The sequence below is a fragment of the Aotus nancymaae genome, unplaced genomic scaffold (assembly GCF_030222135.1).
Source record: "Aotus nancymaae isolate 86718 unplaced genomic scaffold, 86718_ANA_hifiasm-v0.15.2.pri h1tg000072l, whole genome shotgun sequence".
NCBI classification, from domain to species: domain Eukaryota; kingdom Metazoa; phylum Chordata; class Mammalia; order Primates; family Aotidae; genus Aotus; species Aotus nancymaae.
This window is the reverse complement of record NW_026988487.1, coordinates 15,791,853-15,815,198: the sequence shown is the minus strand read 5'-3', so window position 1 is coordinate 15,815,198 and position 23,346 is coordinate 15,791,853. Positions and strand designations below refer to the sequence as shown.

The 23,346-nt window shown below is 41.4% G+C and overlaps 1 protein-coding gene across 1 annotated transcript; it reads left to right on the top strand.

The window, feature by feature from the left end:
* The first annotated feature begins 801 nt into the window (after positions 1 to 801).
* On the top strand, positions 802 to 19,481 carry TMIGD1 (transmembrane and immunoglobulin domain containing 1). The gene is made up of 7 exons (XM_064367660.1): positions 802 to 881; positions 3,066 to 3,169; positions 5,405 to 5,683; positions 10,001 to 10,279; positions 16,142 to 16,245; positions 18,084 to 18,124; positions 18,627 to 19,481. The coding sequence occupies exons 2-7, from the start codon at positions 3,088 to 3,090 to the stop codon at positions 18,628 to 18,630; spliced, it is 789 nt and encodes a 262-aa protein (XP_064223730.1). The 5' UTR covers positions 802 to 881; positions 3,066 to 3,087; the 3' UTR covers positions 18,631 to 19,481.
* The last annotated feature ends 3,865 nt before the right edge of the window (positions 19,482 to 23,346 follow it).

Genomic DNA, 23,346 nt, shown 5'->3' with positions numbered 1-23,346 from the left:
TTTGTGTAAATGGGAACAATAGTACTTGGCAGATAAAATTTGCGTTGTTAACAATACCACAAACATCGTGTAGTGTAAGGATCCCCCAGTTAGGTGAGAGCCTCAAGGGGATGAAACTGTTCCCTAGGTCAAGGTGGGTAGATTGCTTATGGCCAGTTCAAAACCAGCCTAGGAAACATGGTGAAATTTCATCTCTACCAAAAATATACACATAAACAAAGTTTAGCTGGGCATGGTGACACACACCAGTAGTCCTAGCTCCTTGGGAGGCTGGGAGGCAGAGGTTGCAGTCAGCCTCAATCGTGCCATTGCACTCCAGCCTGGGTGACAGGGTGAAACCCTGCCTCAAAAAACAAAAAATTGTTGCCTGCCATGCCTGGCTTGGTATAGCTTATGTGTAGGGTTTGAGTTACTAGTGGTAACTAAGACTTTTCCAGCATTATTTAAGTTGTGTAGAATCTTCCAATGTTTTCACTGCTGTGAAAGTCAAACTTCTCCTTGGATTTGTCCCATCACAATCCCCAGACTAGTAGATGATCAAAACGCAGTCATCTTACTTGAATATGACAATATTCAGATTTTTGTGCAAGTTCAGGCTTTCTTAGAATAAAACATCCCTGTTAGTAATATCCGGCCCCACCTAGTAACCTAGGTACATATAGAAAGTCAGATCTTAAGAAGGTGTCTTTCCCAATTACTGTCTTCTTCAGGACTCCATAAAGAGAAACAGACTTTGAACCCAAGTTATCTTATTTATTTGACCCTACTGTCATAAAGTGTTCAAATTCAAGCATTATAAAGGATTGTAACAGGGAAAGCATTTAGGGTTTTCAGGTGGAGAAACAGTTGGCCAAGGAAGTCAGCGTCTCGGAGCTCAAGAGGTAAGTGGTAAGACTGTCTTATATAGAAAGTAGACAGTCATACAGATTAAAAACAAGCCAAATGAGGGAAATACATTTTGAAAAAGTCACTGGCTCAGTGGAGTGGAGGGAAAGAGAAGACACAGATTCGCCCCCTTAATAGGGCGGGGTGAGGTCTGCCAAGAAGCCTGCACTTGCAGTTTTTATTGAGTACCTGTAGTGGAGCGTGCTTGAGAAAACTACTAGTGACTACATTCTGAAATCATCACTGTTACAACACTGTGATAGATAGAAATCTTCTTGGCAAATATTTAAAATTACAAAAGAATCAATATTAGTAGTAATTGCATCTTACAAAAAGATTGATGCAGGCTTGTCTGCCAGAAAGGGTGGGCCTGGGATGAATGAAACTTATTCCTGTCGGGACATGCCTGGGACAGCGGAGGAGTAGAGCAGGTCGAGAGAAGTCATAGGTGTGTTTCAGCTCTTGAAAGTTAAGGGGAGAGAACTCCAAGTGGCCAGGGAGTGGAAGGGATTAACAGCAGCTTCTTCTTTTTTTTTTTCCTTATTGAGACCGAGTCTTGCTCTGTCACCCAGGCTGGAGTGCAGTGGCATGATCTCAGCTTACCGCAACCTCCGCCTCCTGGGTTCAAGTGATTCTCCTGCCTCAGTCCCCGAGTAGCTGGGATTACAGGCATCCGCCACTATGCCTGGCTAATTTTTTTTTTTTTTTTTTTTTTTGTATTTTTAGTAGGAATGTATTTTTGTATTTTGTATTTCTAGTAGAGATGGGGTTTCACCATGTTGGTCAGGATAGTCTCAAACGCCTGACCTCAGGTAATCCACCTGCCTCAGCCTCCCAGATCACACTGGGATTACAGGCATGAGCCACCGTGCCCAGCCTAACAGCAACTTCTTAAAGGAAAAGAATATTAATCTAGGCAGTAGATTGGGTAGGAGGGTTGTTAAGAGTAGGGTATAGTAAGCCAGGTGTGGTGGCTCATGCCTGTAATCCCAGCACTTTGGGAGGCTTGAGGTGGGCAGATCACCTGAGGTCGGGAATTCGAGACCAGCCTGACCATCATGGAGAAACCCTGTCTCCACTAAAAATACAAAATTAGCCGGGCGTCTGCTGCATGCCTGTAATCAACCCAGCTACTTGAGAGGCTGAGGAAGGAGAATCGCTTGAACCCGGGAGGTGGAAGTTTCGGAGAGTGGTCATTGAACCATTGCACTCCAGCCTGGACAACAACAGCAAAGCTCCATCTCCAAAAAAAAAAGAGTAGGGTGGTGGTAGTGTAGTTAAGAGCATGGTGGTCTTGGGAGCGCTGGGTTCAAATTCTGACCTTGACATTTACTATATATGGGATCTTGAGCAAATTACACAATCTTTTTAAATCTATAGAAACTATTTCAAGAGGGTTGTTGGAGGCTTGTGACTGAAATAATGTATGTAAAGTGCTTAGCACAGTCCCTGTTGCACAAAAACTTTTCCATATGTGGTTCCACTATATTTATAGTAGTACTCTTGAAAGGAAGTAATCAATATATGTTTTTTTCCCAGATGGAAGTGGAGAATATCTTAGGAAGAGTTGAAGCAAAAGCGAGAAGGGAGAAAGGATCCCTTTTTTATTTATTATTTTTAGTCCATACGGGTCAAGAGGGAGAGAGAGAGAGAGAGAGAGAATAGTGGGAGAAAGCCAAGATTAACATGGTTTAAAACTAGAAGCCACGTTTCAGTTGAGTCTTTTCTAAGTACACACCATTTGAATCTATGGGATTTGGAATATTCTCAAAAACTCTCTATTATCAGAGAAAAACTTTACAAAAACAACCCAAGAGAAGCTTTCAGAACATGAATTATTTTGTTCAGTAGGGACTGTCTGAGAATGACACAGTTTCATTCTGTTTGTTTCTCTAGGGAAGACTGGTTTTGTCTTCCCCGGGGCACCCTAACGCTGGTCTATCTGTCACAGCCTATTTCCTTATGGGTATTCTTCATGTTGCTTTTAAAAAAAATTTCTTACTACTAAATGTACTTTGAACTTAGACAGGGTTGTTTAATTAAAAGCTAGAAGTAGTACCGTTATAGTTGTGATGATTCATCTGGGACTTCACTTTAAATGCGCAATAGACAGAAGGAAGGTTCACAAACTCATTGTAGACCAAAGTACACAACCAACTGTGCTCTTTTTCCCTGAGTAGATCCGACGTTAACTCATTGAAGATGGCATGGAAGCGCAGTGTCATCGTGCAAATGGGAAGGTTTCTTCTCTTAGTAATTTTATTTCTGCCACGTGAGATGACAAGTAAGTTAAAGTTCTTTTTGGCCTCTTTTTAGATAAAGAAAAATTTCTGATTAAGAAAAATGATCACTGGGCATTGGATATATCCTTAAATTCCAAATTGGAATGACTATGCAGTTAGCATGGCTCACAGTATATGAGTCAGATAACAGTAAGAAGTCAAACGGAAAAATATTGTTTTCAGGGTTTTATTATTACAAGACAAGGTGAAATATTCTGTTCTCTCCAGAGCCACCACCAGAATCCTCCTACATTTGAATGCATTTTATTACTAATGTTACCTCAAATCATCTTCTGTTTATCTAAACATACCATTTCACATGAAAATCTTTCCAGCATTTGCTCCCCCACCACTCTTTTCTGATTTTAAAAGTAATGCATAGTCATTGTAAAATAAATTAGGCCATCTATAAAAAAATAAAGTACAAATCCCCCCAAATATTTTCATCCAGAGATGACAATCACTCAATATTTTGGTACATATTCTTCCATATTTTAAAAATATACTAGACAACAATACCATTATCTTTACAAGTAGCTTAAGTTTTTTTTTCGTTTGTTTTTGTTTTTGTTTTTGAGATGGAGTCTCACTCATGTTGCCAGGCTGGAATGCAGTGGCGAGATCTCGGCTCACTGCAACCTTCACCTCCCAGGTTGAAGTGATTCTCCTGCCTCAGCCTCCTGAGTAGCTGGGATTACAGGGGCCCGCCACCACACCTGGCTACTTTTTTTAGTAGAGATGGGGTTTCACTATGTTGGCCAGGCTGGTCTCGAACTCCTGACCTCAGGTGATCCACCCACCTCTGCCTCCCAAAGTGCTGGGATTACAGGCGTGAGCCACCGTGCCCAGCCAGCGTAAGTTTTTTAAAAGGAAGATTAATGTGTTTATAGAATATATTAAATATTATCTGGGGTGCAAGTTTGTGAAAGATAAAATTCCTTTTTAGCCTTTGTTACTTACTTTTAAAACAGGAAAATAAAAACTGAAATTCAGGTGTATTACTATGCAATGAATAGATTTCTAAAAGTCAGAGCTGAAGAAACAAAACTATGTATCCTGATCACCCAACACATGAAGACAAACCCCACAACTTAAACCTACCACACAGACCCCCACTACTTAAACATCTTTGTATTTTTCTTCACTACCAAAACAATATTAAAACATTATAGATGCAAGACCCAATTTGTCCATAATCCTATCATTTAATCAGAAAAGTGTTTTCAAATCAGTTCTTACCCGTAAGCATATGCAACTTTGATAAAGTTGTAGTAATTATTAGAGCTTTAACTTATATTCTGCCTTTTTACCTAATGTTATGCCTTATTTTTCCATTTCATTCCCTTGTTTTCCTACTTTCAACCCCTTCAAGTAAACAAATTAAATATAGTATGTGTATATGTATATACATATACATATGTATGTGTGTATATTCAATATATATGAGATTTTCTCCCCAAGTCTTTTTTCCATATTTACACACACACACACACACACACACACACACACGATCATTCTGTATGTATTGGTTTCTAATCTGGTGGTTTTCAAACTTCACTGCATATTAGAATCACCTGGGGGCAGGTGGGTGCGGTGTTTTAAACAACACAATGCACAGGTTGCACTCATGTCAACTAATCAGATGTCTGGGGATGAGAACCGGGCATCAGTACTTTGTTTTGGAGGCAGGGCCTTGCTCTATCACCCAGGCTGGAGTGCAGTGGTGTGATCTTGGCTCACTGCAACCTCCACCTCCTGGGCTCAAGCGATTCTCCCACCTTTTCCTCCCGAGTAGCTATAAGTACAGGTGCACACCACCACACCTAGCTAATTTTTTTTTAAATGGTAGAGACGGGGGTTTCACCATGTTACACAGGCTAGTCTTGAACCCCTGAGCTCAAGCGATGGTCTCACCTCCACCTCCCAAAGTGCTGGGATTACAGGCATGAGCCACAGGGCCTGGCTACATTAGTACTTTTTAAAAGATGCCCTGGTGATTCCAATGTGCACCAAAATTTGATGACCACATTTTCATCTTTTTCCTTTTCAGTTAACAATACATTATGAATATTTTTCGTTATAAAATCATATAGAGCAATATGACTGTTTTTAATTGTTGAGAGTTTATTTTGTTCTACTGATGTACATAACTTATTTAACCAATCCCCTGTTCATGGGCATTTAGGTTGTTTATCTGTATAGCTGTATATCTAAATAGTTTCTCCCTATACTCCCAGGTTCTGTTTTAACTGTGAATGGTAAAACTGAGAACTATATCCTGGATACTACACCTGGCTCCCAAGAATCTCTGATATGTGCTGTTCAAAACCACACCGGAGAAGAAGAACTGCTCTGGTACCGAGAAACAGGGAGAGTGGATTTGAAATCTGGAAACAAAATCAATTCCAGCTCTGTATGTGTCTCTTCCATCAGTGAAAATGACAACGGAATCAGCTTTACCTGCAGGCTGGGGAGGGATCAGTCCGTGTCCATTTCGGTGGTGCTGAATGTTACTTGTGAGTAAGGGGAGAAGAAACGGCTAGTGGGTCTTTCATGTCTGTAACACAGGAAGTGGTAATTGAAATCTAGGTCTTGGTATTGCCAAATTGCCCAATTTATGCTCCCACCACAAAGCATGAGAGTACCTATTTCCCCTCATCCTCATGAGCACTGAATATCATCAAACTCTAAGAATTTACCAGCCTCATTTGAAATTTTCTTTTCCTTTTTTTTTTTTTTTTTTTTTTTTTTGAGACAGAGTCCCACTCTGTTGCCCAGGCTGGAGTGCAGTGGCGCGATCTCGGCTCACTTCAATCTCCGCCTCCCAGGTTCAAGCAATTTTCCTGCCTCAGCCTCCTGAGTAGCTGAGGCTACAAGCACGTGCCACCACGCCTGCCTAATTTTTAATTCTTGTATTTTTAGTAGAGACAGGGGTTTCAGTATGTTGGCCAGGCTGGTCTCTAGCCTGACCTCAAGTGATCCGCCTACATCAGCCTCTCAAACTGCTGGGATTATAGGCATGAGCCACTGAGCCCAGCCTATTTACATTATTTAAATTAAGAATGAGAGTGTTCACCTTTGCATAAGTATATTGGCCTTTTTTTTTTTTAATGAAACGCCTGCTTGTATCCTTAACTCGTTTTTTTTTTTTTTTTTCTGTTGGGTTTTATGCTTTTTCTCATTAATCTGTACAAGGGCTTTGTAGATTAAGGACATTAGACCTTTGTCATTTTGAATTTTAAGTATTTCTCCTATTTGTTTTTGAAAATTTTTTTAGTTCTTTTTTTGCCATATTGATTTTGAATGTTTATATATTTAAAGCTACAAGTCTTTTCCTTTGTAGTGCCTAGCTTTTGTATGCTGCTTAGACAGATTTTCATGGCGGGGCACAGTGGCTCACGCCTGTAATCCCACCACTTTGGAAGATCAGGAGTTCAAGACCAGTCTGACCAACCTCTACAAGAAATACAAAAATTAGCCAGGCGCAGTGGTGGGCACCTGTAATCTCAGCTACTCAGGAGGCTAAGGCAGGAGAATTGCTTGAACCCAAGAAACGGAGGTTGTAATGAGCTGAGATGCCACCACTGCACTCCAGCCTGGGCAACAGAGACCACATCTCAAAAAAAAAAAAAAAAGAAAAAGAAAAAAAAGATTTTTATTAGGGAATCAAACCTCACCTTAAAATAAAAAAAACGTGAAGCTCTTCAATGCACGGGTTCCAGGTATTGGTAACCCATTGATGGGACTGTACAGGCTTAGGGGACTGTCAAGTGATACTATGTATGTGATCACATGGGTCGTTGGGTGAAAAGCTGGTTCTGCATGAGAATGCTGTGGATGGTATGGTGATGGGTGAGGTAGGATGGTGCAGTACGATTTGGTAGAAAGACCCTATCTCTACAAACATAACATAGTGAGACCCTATTCCTACAAAAAAAAAAATTTGTTTTTAGTTAGCTGGGCATGGTGGTATACACTGGTAGCCCCAGCTACTCAGGAGGCTGAGGCGAGAGGATCATCTGAGCCCAAAAGCTTGAGGCTTCAGCGAGGTGTGATTGTGCCAACCTGGGCAACAGAATGAGACCTTGTCTCAAAAAAAAAAAAAAAAAAAAAGACAGCTAAGGAAATTAAGGCCCAGAATAGGGGCTGAAATCATAGCTGCAGCTGAGAACAAAACACTAATTCCCAAGCTTTTAATCTAGTGCTTAAGTGCTTACTCCATGAAACTTTTTATTTTATTTTATTTTATTTTGAGACAGTGTCTCACTCTGTCAGTTAGGTGGCACAATCTCAGCTCACTATAACCTCTGCCTCCCAGGCTCAAGTGATCTGCACAGGAGTCTCAGCCTCCCAAGTACCTGGGACTACAGGTGCACACCACCATGCCAAGCTGATTTTTGCATTTTTTTGTAGAGACGGGGTTTCACTATGTTGCCCAGGCTGATGGAACCCTCTTAAGGGAGACAAGGCAGAAATGCCGACAATGTGATTTGATTACTTAAATTGTTTTTAGTCCAGGCGCGGTGCCTCACGCCTGTAATCCAGCATTTTGGGAGGCCGAGGCAGGTGGATCACCTGAAGTCAGGAGTTCAAGACCAGCCTGGCCAACATGATGAAACCCTGTCTCTACTAAAAATACAAAAATTAGCGGGGCATGGTGGCATATGCCTCCGTAGTCCCAGCTAATCAGGAGGCTGATGCAAGAGAATTGCTTGAACCTAGGAGGTGGAGGTTGCAGTGAGCCGAGACCGCACCACTGCACTCCAGCCTGTGTGACAGAGTGAGACTCTGTCTCAAAGAAAAAAAGAATAGTTTTCAGTTTTCCAGCCTCAATCCACTTCTTAAATCGTCTTTATAACAATCTCCTAAATATCACTGTTGCTAAGTGTGTGGGTATGTGTGTGTATAGTTAATTGCTCAGTAATCCACAATGACAACACTGACACAAACTCATCAACAAATAAATCAAAATGAGCTCATAAAATGTGACAACGATATTATGTACCATTCAAAGGCAGTACCATTCTTGTTATAAATAGCAGATTAAGAACTAAATGGAAGCTTGATAACACACTGTTTGGGGGAGAATGTGGAGAAACAGGTTTTCTTATACATCATTGCTGAAAGTTTAAATTGAGAACACCTCTTTCGTAATACCTATCAAAATTTAAATTGTGCATATCCTATGACACAGCATTTCTCCTTCTAGATATTAACCTTGGAGAAATACATGCACATGAGCATAAAGAGATATGGACGAGGATGTTTATTGTAGCATTGTTTAATATTTTAACATGAAAACCTAATGCCCATCAAAACACAAATGATTAAAAAGGCATACATTATACGATAGCACTCTAAAAGCAATAAGCTAGATCTCTGTGGTTCAATATAAATACATCCAAAAAGCATGCAAGTTATTGAGAGAAATGAAGTATTTTATGTAAATCCTTCCCATGCTCCTAAAATAATACCATATATTTCCTATGAGTACACTATAGGTAGAGAAAACTATTTAAGAGAAAACAAATATAGGGAAGGATTATACCAAACTCATAGCAGTGGGTATCTCTGGAGATTCAGGAAGTGACCAGGTTGGACTTTAGCTTTATCTGAAATGTACTAATTTTTAGAGAGGGGATATTCACTTATACTGATATGCTTAAATTAATTTCAAATCATTACATAAAAAGAAATCACTAACAGAATCTGTCCACAAATGGAATTGTTCTATTTGGCAATTAGGTTCTCTATTCCAGCAGCTTCCTACATATCTGAATACCATATAACATCCTTGTTGGAAATGATACAGAATTCAAGCTCATTCCAAAGAGCAACAAAATGTCATTCTTCTGAGAGCGTTATTAATAGCACAGCCTACTCAGAGTCTAATTATTCAGCGTGCAGATTATACAAGCTCCTTTTTCCTCCTTTTCCGCCTCTACCTTTTTCCTAGTTCCACTCTCCAACCATTTCGTTACTATTCTGCACCTCTGCCAGAATATGCAAGGTGATATACATTGTCTACAACTGCCTTTATTGTAGAGGGAATAAGGAGTTGCTCACATGGAGCAATGAGAGGGGACTCAGCTGCCTTCCACAGATGCCAGAGTTGTCATGCTTAGAACACTTTCTGGAAGGGGGACATTATTTCTAGAGGATCACTGAGAAAACACAAAGATGCATTGGTAAATATGTTACCAAGGCAATGGTTAGAGAAAATGCAAAAACAGACAGTGAGAGTAACCCTCAAAACCACCACCACCGTAATAATAAAGCTAGCACTGTGGCAAATGCTTTACAGGGATTACTTTATTTAATCTTTGCAGCAACTCATGAGATGTATGATTATCCCATTTTTTTTAAATGTGAGAAACAGAGGTCTTAGCAGTTAGTTAACTGTCTCAAAGTCACAATAAATGGTGTGGATGGAATGAGGTCTAATTGCAATGTATGTCTTCTGAATTTTGTACTGTTTTGTGCAACACTAATACAGCTCGTTTTATTAATTCTCAGAGAACAAAGACTCAAGGCTTATACTCTTGGGTAGTGTTACAAATTGCTTGTCATAGATTCATTACTATATATATTATCTTCATAATCCTATGTTAGTTCATGGTTTGTCTTCTTCATCACATTAAAAGTTGTATGAGATTTAGAACTGGAACTATTATTTGCCCTTGTTACCCCAGGGCTTGGCACACAGTACGTATTTAATAAATTTTTGTCAAATGAATAAATAACCGGATGAGATAGACTGAAGGAAGACCTTGATCTCTGACAGTGAACTATTGCTTATCTGCTAATTAAATCTAAATGCTTGAGTCTTGCAGTTCCTCCTCTCCTAAGTGGAAATGACTTCCAAACGGTTGAGGAAGGCAGTAATGTGAAGTTGGATTGCAATGTGAAAGCCAACCCCCAGGCTCAAATGATGTGGTACAAAAACAGTAGTCTCCTGGATTTAGAGAAAAGCCATCACCAAATCCAACAGACAAGTGAGTCTCTTCAGCTGTCAATCACCAAAGTCAAGAAATCTGACAATGGAACCTACAGTTGTATTGCAAAGTCACCTCTGAAAACGGAGAGCTTGGACTTTCACCTGTTTGTTAAAGGTAACACTCTTTTTAAGTAATACCCAGCACAGTGCAAAACTCAGATTAGATGCTCAGTAAATATTTTTGGTGACAATAAATAATAATAACAGTTATGATTAGTAGCTAGGATTTTCTTTGGAGAATCATCCCCATCCAAGGATTTTTCCACTAAGAATCCTAGTCCATCCTTTTAGGGAAATCTTGCCCATTCCATATAGGACACTGTTTTTTGAGCAAAGATCCTTTCTTAGAACCAAATATAGAAAACAATTCTGCTTGGCTTTTAGGGAGGAGAATTTCCACGAATTCTTCTGGGCAACAAGGTGTATAGCAACTAGACTTCGGAGTTCACAGCCTCATAACAACAGAAGAGAAGTAAAAAGACACAGAGAGAAGAAAAATTAGGACTAGATAAGAAAATAGATCTCTGTAATCACTCCTAACTCAAATTCTAACCTGTAGGCTAATCAGCAGAGAGAGTAGGAGAAAAATAAGACAGAAGAAAGCCCTTTCTCTTGGATTATGCTTCATCTACCCAGGGTTATCACCTCTACAATGACAGATCAAATGAAGCTCTGAGGGGTTTCCCCTCCTCATATTTTTTGCTCATACAAAAAGAGAAAGGCAAAATACCTGGGGAAGCAGATGCCGAAAATGCTTATTCACACATTGTCTGGTCTCACGCCAGTATCCCAGGAGCGGCCCAACAAGCTGAGACTCCTATATCTTGTTAGAACAGTATTCACTTTGTCATTTGCCTCCCTGTACCCCCTCATTGCCAGTCTTGCCAGTCCCCAGGAAGCCAATTGAACCTCTGCCCGAAGTGTTGTGGTGATGTAACCATGGGATGTCTTATTTCCTTCCCTGCGAGGGGAAGGGTTATGTGATATGAACAGAGCGGCTGGTGGGGAAGAAGAGTTGCTGGTGGTTGAATACCCATCACTGTGATTTATGGCATGATAAATTCATTCTGCAGAGCAGTAGCAATATGCCCAGGGGCTACTTGTTTTAAAAACCAAACCCGCCTGTAATTCCAGCACTTTGGGAGGCCGAGGCAGGTGGATTACCTGAGATCGGGAGTTCAAGACCAACCTGATCAACATGGAGAAACCCTGTCTCTACTGAAAAAAAAAAAAAACAACAACAACAAAATTAGCCAGGCACGGTGGCACATGCCTGTAATATCAGCTACTCGGAGGCTGAGGCTGGAGAATTGCTTGAACCCGGGAGGTGGAGGTTTCGGTGAGCTGAGATGGCGCCATTGCACTCCAGCCTGGGCAACAAGAGCAAAACTCCGTCTCAAAAAAAACAAAAAAAAAAAAAAAAAAAACAAGCCCACAAATATCCTAAGTAACCATGGGATAGAAAAAGCTCTGTGGCTATCCCTTTGGACCACAAAAGCATGGAAGGGTGGGCCTCATGCCCTGCCATCGTGACTGACTACAAACACCACACTTGGAGACCAGGAAATTATATCCCTCCTGGTTAAGAAGAAATCATAATTGTTCTGTGTCACATTAAAAAAAAAATACAGCATATGTGGCAAACAAGATGCCAGCTTAGTACATTGGCTTTCAGGTGGGCAGAAACATATTTTGGGTAGGGCTCTTCCAAACCAACTGGTTTTTCTTATCTCTTCTTGCTTAGCTACTTCCCTGGCTGGTGGCATAAGCGCTCTGCTGCTGGGGCTCAGGCTAAATGCCAAGATGTTCATGAGCCCTCTCCTGGCTTCATGTCTCAGTGAGGAGGCTCCTAAATGAGGCCATGCAAAGCTACAAATTACATCACAGATCTTTTCTTGAGCATAAGATTTAGCCCATGTGTTGGGACTATTTAGCCATGATGCATAGGGGAGGAAAATATCAGGTCTGGTTACAAATGAGAGCATAAAACAGGACAAGGGGAGAGGTGTGTTTATGTAGTTACCCTTGCCAAAGTCTCTTTTTTCTTTCCTTTTTTTTTTTTGAGACAGGGTCTCACTCTGCCACCCAGGTTGGAGTGCAGTGGCATAATCACAGCTCACTGCAGCCTCATCCTCCTGGGCTCAAACAATCTTCCCACCTCGGCCTCCTGAATAGCTGGGACAGGTGCATGCCACCACAACCAGCTAATTAAAAAATTTTTTTTTTGTATAGACGAGGTCTTGACATGTTGACCAGGCTGGTCTTGAATTCCTGGGCTCAAGCAATCTGCCACCTCTGCTTCCCAAAGTGCTGGGGTTACAGGCATGAGCCACCATGCCCAGACCAAAGTCACTTTCAACAGAAATTTGGAATCCAAAGCAAGCCAATGGGTAAGGTAGTTTACTTCAGTTTGTTCGTAGAATAAGAGCTGTCACATGTGGCTTCATTTTATCTGGCTTGGTAAAAATATTCCAACCTGTGACTGAATTCTGATTTTTTTTTTTCCTAATTGTCCCACCTTCACTTCCCCTTTGTTCTGACATCTTGCAAATGGAGGGGCTCCCCAGTAAGGTGAGGGCCCTTGGGTGTGTCCCAGAGCTGACTAGTACAGAACCAGGGCTTACCAGAAAAAGGTTCACTGAGCAGTTTCTCCATAGGAGTGGTATGACCCATAGCTTCAGGAGAAGAATTTTTAGAAACAGCCAAGACAGGGCAAAAGTTTAATCCATGTAGTCCCCAAAATTATCCAGAGCAGGAAAATGATAAAAAGGTAATTACAGGCTGAGTGTGGTGATTCCTGCCTGTAATCCCAGCACTTTGGGAGGGCAAGACAAGAGGATTGCTTGAGCCCAGGAGTTCAAAAATAGCCTGGCAACATAGTGGGACCCTGTCGCTACAAAAAAATAGAAAAATTAGCAGGGTATGATGGCATGCACTGGTAGTCTCAACCACTCAGGAGGCTGAAGTAGGAGGATCTCTTAAGCCCTAGAGGTCCGAGGCTGCAGTGAACCGTGATCACGCCACTGCACGCCAGCCCGGGTGATAGAATGAGACCCTGTCTCCAAAATAATAATAATAATAATTGGTTAGTGTGTTATACAGTTATGGGGACAGAAGAGATAAACCCTATTTCATAATCTTAAGGTATACAGGGACTGGGTTTTGAAATTAAATGTATCTGAAGTCGCTTCTTCCCCTCCTCCCTGGCTTTTGCCCTTCACTTGCTATCTCATGGCCCTGTTTCCATTCTAATACTTAATCTGTAATATCTGTTTGTTTAATATCTGTCTCTCTCCTAGAATATGAGCTCCATGAAGGCAGAGGAGCCTTCCACATCTGTCCTATTTTCTGCAGAGCTGAACACAGTGCCTAACACACATTAGTCACTCAGTAAATATTCGTCGACTGTACGTCAATCCACAAACTCAATTGTACAATAAATAGCACATGCTAAATTTCCTTTAAATGCCTAAAATTTGATTTAAGCCATGACTGAAGCTCCTTCCCCTCGTTGGGCAGCATCAGAATCCAGGGACTTAGACAAGGTCTCTTAAAAACCTTTGTTGACCTTAAGTGTGTTTACTTTAAGAAACAGGATCCTGCCAGGTGCACTGGGTCACGCCTGTAATTGCAACACTTTGGGAGACCCAGGTGGGAAAATTGAGGTCCAGAGTTTGAGATGAGCCTGGGCAACATACCCAGACTTCATCTCTTAAAAAAAAAAACAGTTGGCCAGGCGTGATGGCTCACACCTGTAATCCCAGCACATTGAGAGGCCGAGGCAGGCAGACCACTTGAGGTCAGGAGTTTGAGGCCAGACTGGGCAACATATGGTGAAACCCTGTCTCTACCTAAACTACAAAATTACCCAGGCATGATGGTGTGCACACCTGTAGTTCCAGCTACTTGGGAGGCTGAGGCAGGAGAATTGCTTGAATCCAGGAGGCAGAGGTTGCAGTAAGCCGAGATCAAGCCATTGCACTCCAGCCAGGGCAACAGAGTGAGCTTCTGTCTCAAAAAAAAAAAAAAAAAAAAAAAAAGAATAGGGTCTCACTATGTTGCCCAGGGTAGAGAAGAGTGGCTGTTCATAGGTGCAATCATAGGGTGCTATAGCCCTGAACTCCTGGGCTTGGGACCTGTAGTCCCAAGTAGCTGGGACTACAGGTGTGCCACCCTGCCTGGCTTTTACTTTTACTTTTAAGAGTTTCATTCCATATCATAAATCAAATATATTTTTTTAAAAAAACACATTATATGTGCTTTCTGCTACAAAATTTTTGAAAGAATCTTTATAACTTATATAGATTTTGAATTTTGTTATAAATAAGTTATTCATTTGGTTCTTATGGATTAAACTTTATTATTTAACAGTTGGGTTATAGTTGACACCAGGTTGCATTTTATAGATGCTTAAATGTTGATTAATTTTGCTATGTTCTTTTCATATCTTGAGGCCAATCATTTTTTTCTGGGTCTCAAATATTTTCATAAGCTCTTAGAAAGCCTGCAAACATAGGCACTATGCCTGTAGTGACTGATAAATAAAGTAGCTCTCAGCCAGGTGCGGTGGCTCACACCTGTAATCCCAGCACTTTGGGAGGCCAAGGCAGGCAGATCACCTGAGGTCAGGAGTTCGAGACCAGCCTGGCCAACATGGTGAAACCCCGTCTCTACCAAAAATACGAAAATTAGCTGGGCATGGTAGCATGTGCCTGTAATTCCAGCTACTTAGGAGGCTGAGGCAGGAGAATTACTTGAACCTGGGAGGCACAGGTTGCAGCAGTGAGCTGAGATCACATCACTGTACTCCAGCCTGGGCAACAAGAATGAAACTCCGTCTCAAAAACAAAAACGAAAACAAAAAAAACTAGCTCTTGGTTTGCCTGCTGTTCAGAAAATAGAAGAGTGGACTTTCACTTCCAGGTGGCCGTGGTTGCTGCTAACCTCTTCCTAGTCCAAGTTAGAAGTAGGCTCTCTGTCCTTGCATGACATTTAGAGAGATGCAGAAACCTTTGCCAACGTTAGGAAGGCTAATGCTTAGAGTCCTACTTCCCTAGAGGCACTTTGCAGCCACCTGCTATAATGTCTTGTCACCTGCTTGGGTACCATCACAGTACAGGTACAAGGCTCCCCACTGCTTTTGAGGCCCACAGACCTCTCTCTCCTTCTTAATCCAGAAAGCTCTCCACCCTTTCTCTTCTTGCTCTCAAAGCCTTCCGCCCTCTCTTTCCCCTCCCTCTGGAATACTTCCCAATATATTCTGAGCTTTTCAAAATGCAGGCAAAACCATTGACTTCAATCTACTTCTGCTCTGTGTGTGGCAAAAATTGTGGGTGAAGGAAGCCCAAAATGGTCTACTTGTTTTAGGGGAGTTACTCATTTTACATTATTATTCCACAAAGGAATGGATTCAAAACTTACCTCTGCCATTTACTAGATCTGTGACTTATTTTTTTATTTTATTTTTTTTGAGAGAGAGAGTCTCTCTGTCACTCAGACTAGAGTGCAGTGGCATGACTCTGGCTCACTGCAACCTCTGTTTCCTGGGATCAAGCAATTTTCCTGCCACAGTCTCCCAAGTAGCTGGGACTACAAGCACTTGCCACCACACCCAGCTAATTTTTGCATATTTTTTTTAGTACAGATGATGGGGTTTCATCATGTTGGGCAGGCTGGTCTTGAACTCCTGACCTCAAGTGATCTGCCCACCTCAGCCTCCTAAATTGCTGGAATTACAGGCATGAGCCACCTCACCCAGCCTAGTTCTGTGACTTTGGACAAGCACTGTAACCTCTTAAAGGCCCTGGTTCCTCACCTGTGAAATGAGGACAATAATACCTACCTTTCTAGATTGTTGGGGAAGATTTAGTTAAGGGGATGATATAAGTAAAGTTCAAGGCACTATGTCTTGAATACTGGGACATATTGGAAGTATATGAATGTTCATTCTTATTCCCTGTGTTTGCATTTCCAACAGATAAAACCACTAGTGTACCAGCAGAACCCATTATTGCTGCATGTGTTGTGGTCTTTCTGACATTGTGCTTTGGACTGATTGCTAGAAGAAAGAAAATAATGAAGGTATCTAAGTATTCTGAGCTATTTAGGTAAAAAGCCATCATCTGAATAAAGACAGAAAGCTAGAAATACAAGTGACTTCAGTTAGGAATCCTTCTTGGCAAAGTTGAGTCTGGTCTTTCTACCACGTGTTCTAAAATACAGTTGCTCATGGGAATAAAAAGTATATGTATATTATGAGTACAGATTTACAAAGAAGAGAAGTGCACATGGGCAAAGCCTGAATTGAAAATAGCTGTGTTGGCAAGGGTAGGGAATTTGGGGCTGATTTTCCTTCCTATTAAATTTCCCTTTATTGTTGCTATGGTACCTGTGGTATAATAAACAAATATAGGGAGGAACATCTGCTCTAGATTCAGAGATCTGCATGAAAAAGATGGCATTGGCTGCTCACCTCTGGACTATGGCCACATGTCCTGGCTGCAGTTTGAATTATTAAGTGGTTATCCTCGTTGGTTGGCATGATTCAGAATATGTGCATGCATAGGTTAATGCCATGCATTTGACTCTGCCAGCTAATCCAGTGCCAAAGGAGAGCAAATATGGCAGAAAGCCCTAGGCTGAGTTCATCATTCAGCAAGGGGCATTCTCCTTGGAACACATAGTAACTGGGCAGCCATGTCTCCCAAGAAGCAATTCACTCCACTTTCTATTCCAATCCAGAGCATTTTTTTTTTTTTTTTTTTTTTTGGAGATAGAGTCTTACTCTGTTTCCCAGGCTGGAGTACTGTGCCATGATCACAGCTCACTGTAGCATCAACTTCCTGGGTTCAAGTGATCCTCCCACCTCAGCCTCCCAAGTAACTGGGATCACAAGCATGCACCACCACACCCAGCTAATTTTTGTATTTTTTGTAGAGACAGGGTTTCTCCATGTTGCCCAGGCTGGTCTTGAACTCCTGAGCTCAAGCCATCAGTTCACCTCAGCCTCCCAAAGTGCTAGGATTACAGGCACGAGTCACCATGCTCAGCCACAAAACATTTTTTTTCTTTTTCTTTTCTTTTTTTGAGGCAGAGTCTCCCTCTGTCGCCCAGGATGGAGTGCAATGGCACGCTCTTGGCTCACCACAACCTCTGCCTCCCGGGTTCAAGCAATTCTCCTGCCTCAGCCTCCCAAGTAGCTGGAATTACAGGTGTGCACCACCATACCCAGCTAATTTTTGTATTTTCACTAGAGACCAGGTTTCATCATGTTGGTCAGGCTGGTCTCGAACCCCTGACCTCGTGATCTGCCTGCCTCAGCCTCCCAAAGTGCTGGAATTACAGGCGTGAGCCACTGTGCCCGGCTTATTTTTTCTTTTTCTTTTTTTTTGAGACAGTCTCACTCTCGTCACCAGGCTGGAGTGCAGTGGCCCGATTTCAGCTCACTGCAACCTCTGCCTCCCAGGTTCAAGTGATTCTCCTGCCCCAGCCTCCCGAGTAGCTGGGATTACAGGCACGTGCCACCATGCCCAGCTAATTTTTGTATTTTTAGTAGAGATGGGGTTTCATCACATTGGCCAGAATGGTCTCGATCTCTTGACCTCGTGATCTGCCCACTTCAGCCTCCCAAAGTGCTGGGATTACAGGTGTGAGCCACTGTGCCCAGCCTAAGCATTTTTTTTTTTTTCGGTAAAAAAATAAATACTCAGGTATCTAAGATCCTGGAAGCATCTTAACTAAGAGTTACATCTTCTTTGTGTTTAATAAAAATTACTAGTATGGCCCCCAAAACGACACCTGAGCCAGTGCAGAGGTGGCTATATTTCCACAGCACCTGTCCCTGAGCCATCTTAATGCATTCAAAATATTTCTCCAGGGCCTTAAAAAGCAGGCTAATTTATTGCCATGTTTGCTTTTAGCTCTGCATGAAGGATAAAGACCCTCACAGGGAAACAGCTCTGTAAGTACTCTAGGCTGGGACCAATGCTTTTCTAATAAGCAGATGGATAGCAGTGATATGCATCACTCTAGACAAACTCCAGAGATGGGAGGTGCTGGAAGGGGAAGGGGTTCAGAGAAGAATAGAAGGTGGAGGAAAATCTGCCTCCACTTTAGAGGAAGACAGGTTGAAAAGTTCCCTAGAACAGAAAACACCTTTGGTCCTATGTCTGGTCTCTCTTTAAACAAGTTTGCCCAGTGCATGTGCAACTGCATTCTATTGCCACACAATGCAAATGCCGTGGCGGAAGCCACTGCTCCATGCTCCTTTACAACAAGACCAGGAGCCACCTTCATCCTCATGCTGCCTTCTCTTTGCAGCTTCATTTAGTGTTTCCAGCATACGTGGAGTGGGTAGTAGGTAACAAGAACAAAGGCATGTTGTCAGGGAGTATGGGTTTTGTTTTGAATTTTTTTCTTATTGCTATAATCATCATTATAATTAATTTCTTCATTCATTTCAGTTGAGAAAGATGAGATGCATCGACTACAGAGAGAGAGTTTTGCATCAGGACCTCCACAATTCATGTAGTCCCATCTGTATTTATTGCTATTGTTAAATTCACTCCTGTCACTTCTATTTCATTAATCACTTAACAGTAGTTGTTATGGCTAATTTGATATACTTGTGGAACACTTTTGTGGAGAGAGCTATTAAGAATGAAAAGTAAGATTCGTTAAGTCCTCTCCTTGAAGTATACATTAATTAATTGAGATTTGTTCTAAATAGGTTGTTAGTCATTTACAGTTTAGTGTGTTTTTTTCTAGGTAGGAGATACTTTGGTCTCACAAATCAGTGTAAAACCAAAAAAAAAAAAAAAAGGAGGGGGAGGCAACAAACATAGTAATCAATGTTTTAAGTTGCTCAGGAAACACATTAAAAATATCAGTTATGCCAGGCGCCAGGTGTGTTAGCTCCTACAATCCCAGCGCTTTGGGAGGTTGAGGCAGGCAGATCACTTGAGGCCAGGAATTCAAGACCAACCTGGCCAACATGGTGAAAACCATCTCTACTAAAAAGGCAAACAGCCGGGCATAGTGGCATGCACCTGTAATCCCAGCTACTTAGGAGGCTGAGGTAGGAGAATCACTTGAACCTGAGAGGTGGAGGTTGCAGTGACCTGTGATGGCATCACTGCACACCAGCCTGGGCAACAGAGTGAGACTCTGTCTCAAAAATAGACAAACAAACAAAAAAATCAATTATAATCTACGTTTCATAAAAAGTGTTTTAGGACTAAAGAAAGAAAGAAATATATAATCTCGAAATATAAGATGCTCCTTTAAATGGAATAAATTTAGTATTATGAAGAACTCAGCATATGTCCTTATTTTTCTCATCTCATTGTATTGACATGGTCACAAATTTTGTGTGCTGGATGTGGCAATGAACATGGTCATTTGTGTTGAGATATCTGTAATAATTCTGAGTCAGCCTGTACTGTTCTTATACATTCCCAGTTTAAACTGCAGCTCTCTTATAATTTATCATCGACTTTCCCCACCTCCATTCTTTCTTCTTTTTTCCCCATAAGTTTGTGCTTCTCCTTCCCACACAACTGGGGGAGCTTCTGGGAGAGGCAGCCTTGGCCAGAATCATCTTTGATGTCTCTTCTGTGCTCCTCCTCTCTTAGAAAAACAAAACAAAACTGTTTTCATCTAATTTTGAAGTAGCTAAATGTGCCACAGTGCGAGAGAGATCTGCTATCAGACAGGTGGTAAAAAGTCTTCTTGACATAGAAGCAAAAAAGAAGAAATTAGCAGAATGTATGAAATCTCAGCAGACTTGTTTCTAAAAAGAACAGACATAATCCTCCTGTTAGCCTCTCTTTGCTTCCTTGGAAATTTCAATATGAAATTGATGAGAGAGAGACTGCTACAGATTGTGAGTTACAGATTTCTCTGTCTTCTTGGAGGACCCACAGGGTTTTGTGGGGAAGCCTCCAGATCACATTCCTCACTCAAGATTTCTCAAAGTAGAATCTGGAAACCCTGGGAGAATGCTACAGGGATAAAATTGGATTATGAAAAAATCTGAACGTTTAGATGATTAAGTAGAAGCCATGAGACTGTAAAGAAAAAAACAAATCTCAGGCAATGGTGGCTGGGATAGTTTAAACATGGAAAAGGAAACAGAAAACTTACAAATCAAATTGGAACTGGAATCAGGAACCAGAGTTCTAGTGTTGGTTCTGTTAACTTGGGCAGGAAAAACTCTCGTGGACCTTTGGGAAATGAGGAGGTTAGATTAGGAGAACCTTATCCTTAAAGTACATGTTAGCTTGAAAAGTCTATAATTCTCAAAAGATCCTACATAATTTAGTTAAATGCTGGAAAGAGTTGGCAAGAAACACTGAAAATGTAATCCCTTTGCCCCACCTAGTAGAATTATGAATCAGCTTTGTTCTAGGGCATACAGCAATCCTTGCGAATTACGAGTCATAAGAAAAGAGTTTCCTCACCCTTATAAAATATAGTGACCTTGTACATTAGCACAGGTAAGAAACATTAACTAGTTTTAACAGAGCACAGCAATATTGTAAATGTCATTGCATTTCATTTTGCCTTGCAGTTTGGAAAAAACAGAACCTGTATTAAAAACTATGTATATTATTAACACTGAAATTGTAAGTGAGCCTGCTTGAGAAGGACATGAAATTCCAGGCCTCAAAAGAGGACCCCACTGCCTTTCCCCAAATGTCTTTTCCACTTACTATGAGATACCTGAAATTCCAACATTCATTCTTCTGGTTTTGACCCATAGGACTAGAAGTAGCAGCAGAGAAGTGACAATCTCAGTGTCTCCCTTCTCAACCTTTCCACCAGTAAGGATACCTCTTGTTATTATCACATTCTCCTTCTTGGGCCCCATTTTCCCAAGAACTAATCTATGAAGCAACCTTTATTTATTAAATAATAATTATTATTTGGCCAGGTGCAGTGGCTCATGCCTGTAATCCTAGCAGTTTGGGAGGCTGAGGTGGGTAGATCACTTGAGGTCAGGAGTTCAAGACCAGCCTGGCCAACATAATGAAACCCCATCTCTACTGAAAATACAAAAAAATTAGCCAGGCATGGTGGCGGGCACGTGTAATACCAGCTACTCAGGAGGCTGAGGCAGGAGAATCGTTAGAACCCGGCAGGCAGAGGTTGCAGTGAGCCTCAAGCATGTTATTGCACTCCAGCCTGGGCGACAAGAGTGAAACTACATCTCAAAAAAGAAAATTGGAAAAACAAATAATAATTTTTTTTTGAGATGGAATTTTGCTCTTGTCACTCAGGCTGGAGTGCAATGGGGCAATCTCAGCTCACTGCAACCTCCGCCTCCTGGGTTCAAGCAATTGTTATGCCTCAGCCTCCCAAGAAGCTGGGATTACATGTGTGCGCCACCAACGCCCAGCTAACTTATGTATTTTTAGTAGAGACAGAGTTTCATCATGTTGGCCAGGCTGGTCTCAAGCTCCTGGCCTCAAGCGATCCACCTACCTCTGCCTCCCAAAGTGGTGGGATTACAAGTGTGAGCCACTGCACCAGGTCAGATCTTCTGATTCTTTAAGAGAAGTCAGAGATCTGAATTTTTATGTGTAATTCCCCTAATTTAAAAATGTTTTTTTGTTTGTTTGTTTTAATCCTAAATATCTAGGAGTAGAAGAATCCTCTTATCTCATTATATGCCATCCTCTGGAAGGGAGGTTCTAACAGTGTTGACTTGGGCTTTCATTGTCTCATGGAGATTTTTGTGAAACTGCTCTTGGAATTCTCACTCATTGCTTCCCCAGAGATCAGGCATGATCACGAGGAGCTAAGTCAGGAGACAGTTAGCTATGCTTTGCTGAGGATTTATGCACAAGATTTTACCCTATAAACAATCCTATAAAATGGTCATAATTGTCACAACTTTGGAGATGAGGACACTTGGGTTCAGAATACATAATTAATGTATAGAGAATGAGTAAGCTGAGATTCATACCCGGGCTGATCCAAAGCCTGGGACTGGAGTAGGAAGGAGGATATCACAGAAGGGGTAAAGGTTGAATAATAAAAACTTCACCTCTCTCATCATATGCTGAGAGTGATATCCATATTAATACCACTTCTAATGACTTGTAGAGAATTTATTTCCAGAAATAAAGGAAATTTACAATAATCTTAGTTGGAGAGCCTTTTGGAAATGTTACAACACTCGTTGAGATAATTTGCAATACCCTGCAGTGTTGCAGGACTGGAGCTGAGAATTGCTGCCCTAAATATTTGTTTGTCCTCCTGATGATAATAATCACCAAGTATTACTCTTTGTCAAGGGGTGGTTTGCATAGATCATTTCTGATCTTTGCAACAACCCCTGAAAGGTAGGCGTTGGAGCCTCCATTTTATTGGTAAGGAAAGGAAAGAGCTGAGAAACAAAATAACTTTGATTGAAGTTATAAAACTAGTATGAGATTGAGTTGAAATTCAAACTTAGGGCAGTCTGACCCCACAGGCCATGCTCTTTTCCCTACACTACATGGTCCTAGGGCAAGGGTATGAGGATAAAGATGCTTGAATGTGATTGAGAGCATCTTGCTGTGTTAAGGTTCTGGGAATTGTGGCAGAGGTATTTATCATTCACCGAATATCCTTGAGCTCTTCACGTTCTCCTCCCTCCTTGCCATTAGGTAGTCCATGTGACTAGTTCTGGCAGAGAGACTATGAATAGAATTATGGTGCCACTTCTGGGCAAAACAGGATGGGTGCATGTTCTTTAGATTCTTTCTTTGCCTGGCGTGGCAACTGGCAAGGTGAAGAGATGTTGGAGATGTCACAGCATCTGTCAGCCTGGGGTTCTGAATAACTATATGGAGCAGAGCTCCCTGCTAACATGTAAGTAATGAACATGAATACAATACTTCCTGTATTCTTCCTATATTCTTGTTTAAGCCACTAGATTTTAGGCTTAATTTGCTACTGCAGCCTACCTTAACAGGCTTGTTCTGACTGATGCAAATATTTTCATTATAGTAAGAATGCAAGAGAAAGTTGCATTTAGTCTACGACATACAACAATCCTCGAGAATTATGGGCCATAAGTAACAAGTTTCCTCACCCTTAATTTCAGGGGCAAACTCTTTAATAACCCCTATTCCTCCTACTGCGGACCCTGAATCATATATAATACTGAATAACCTGCAACAAAAACATGCTTTT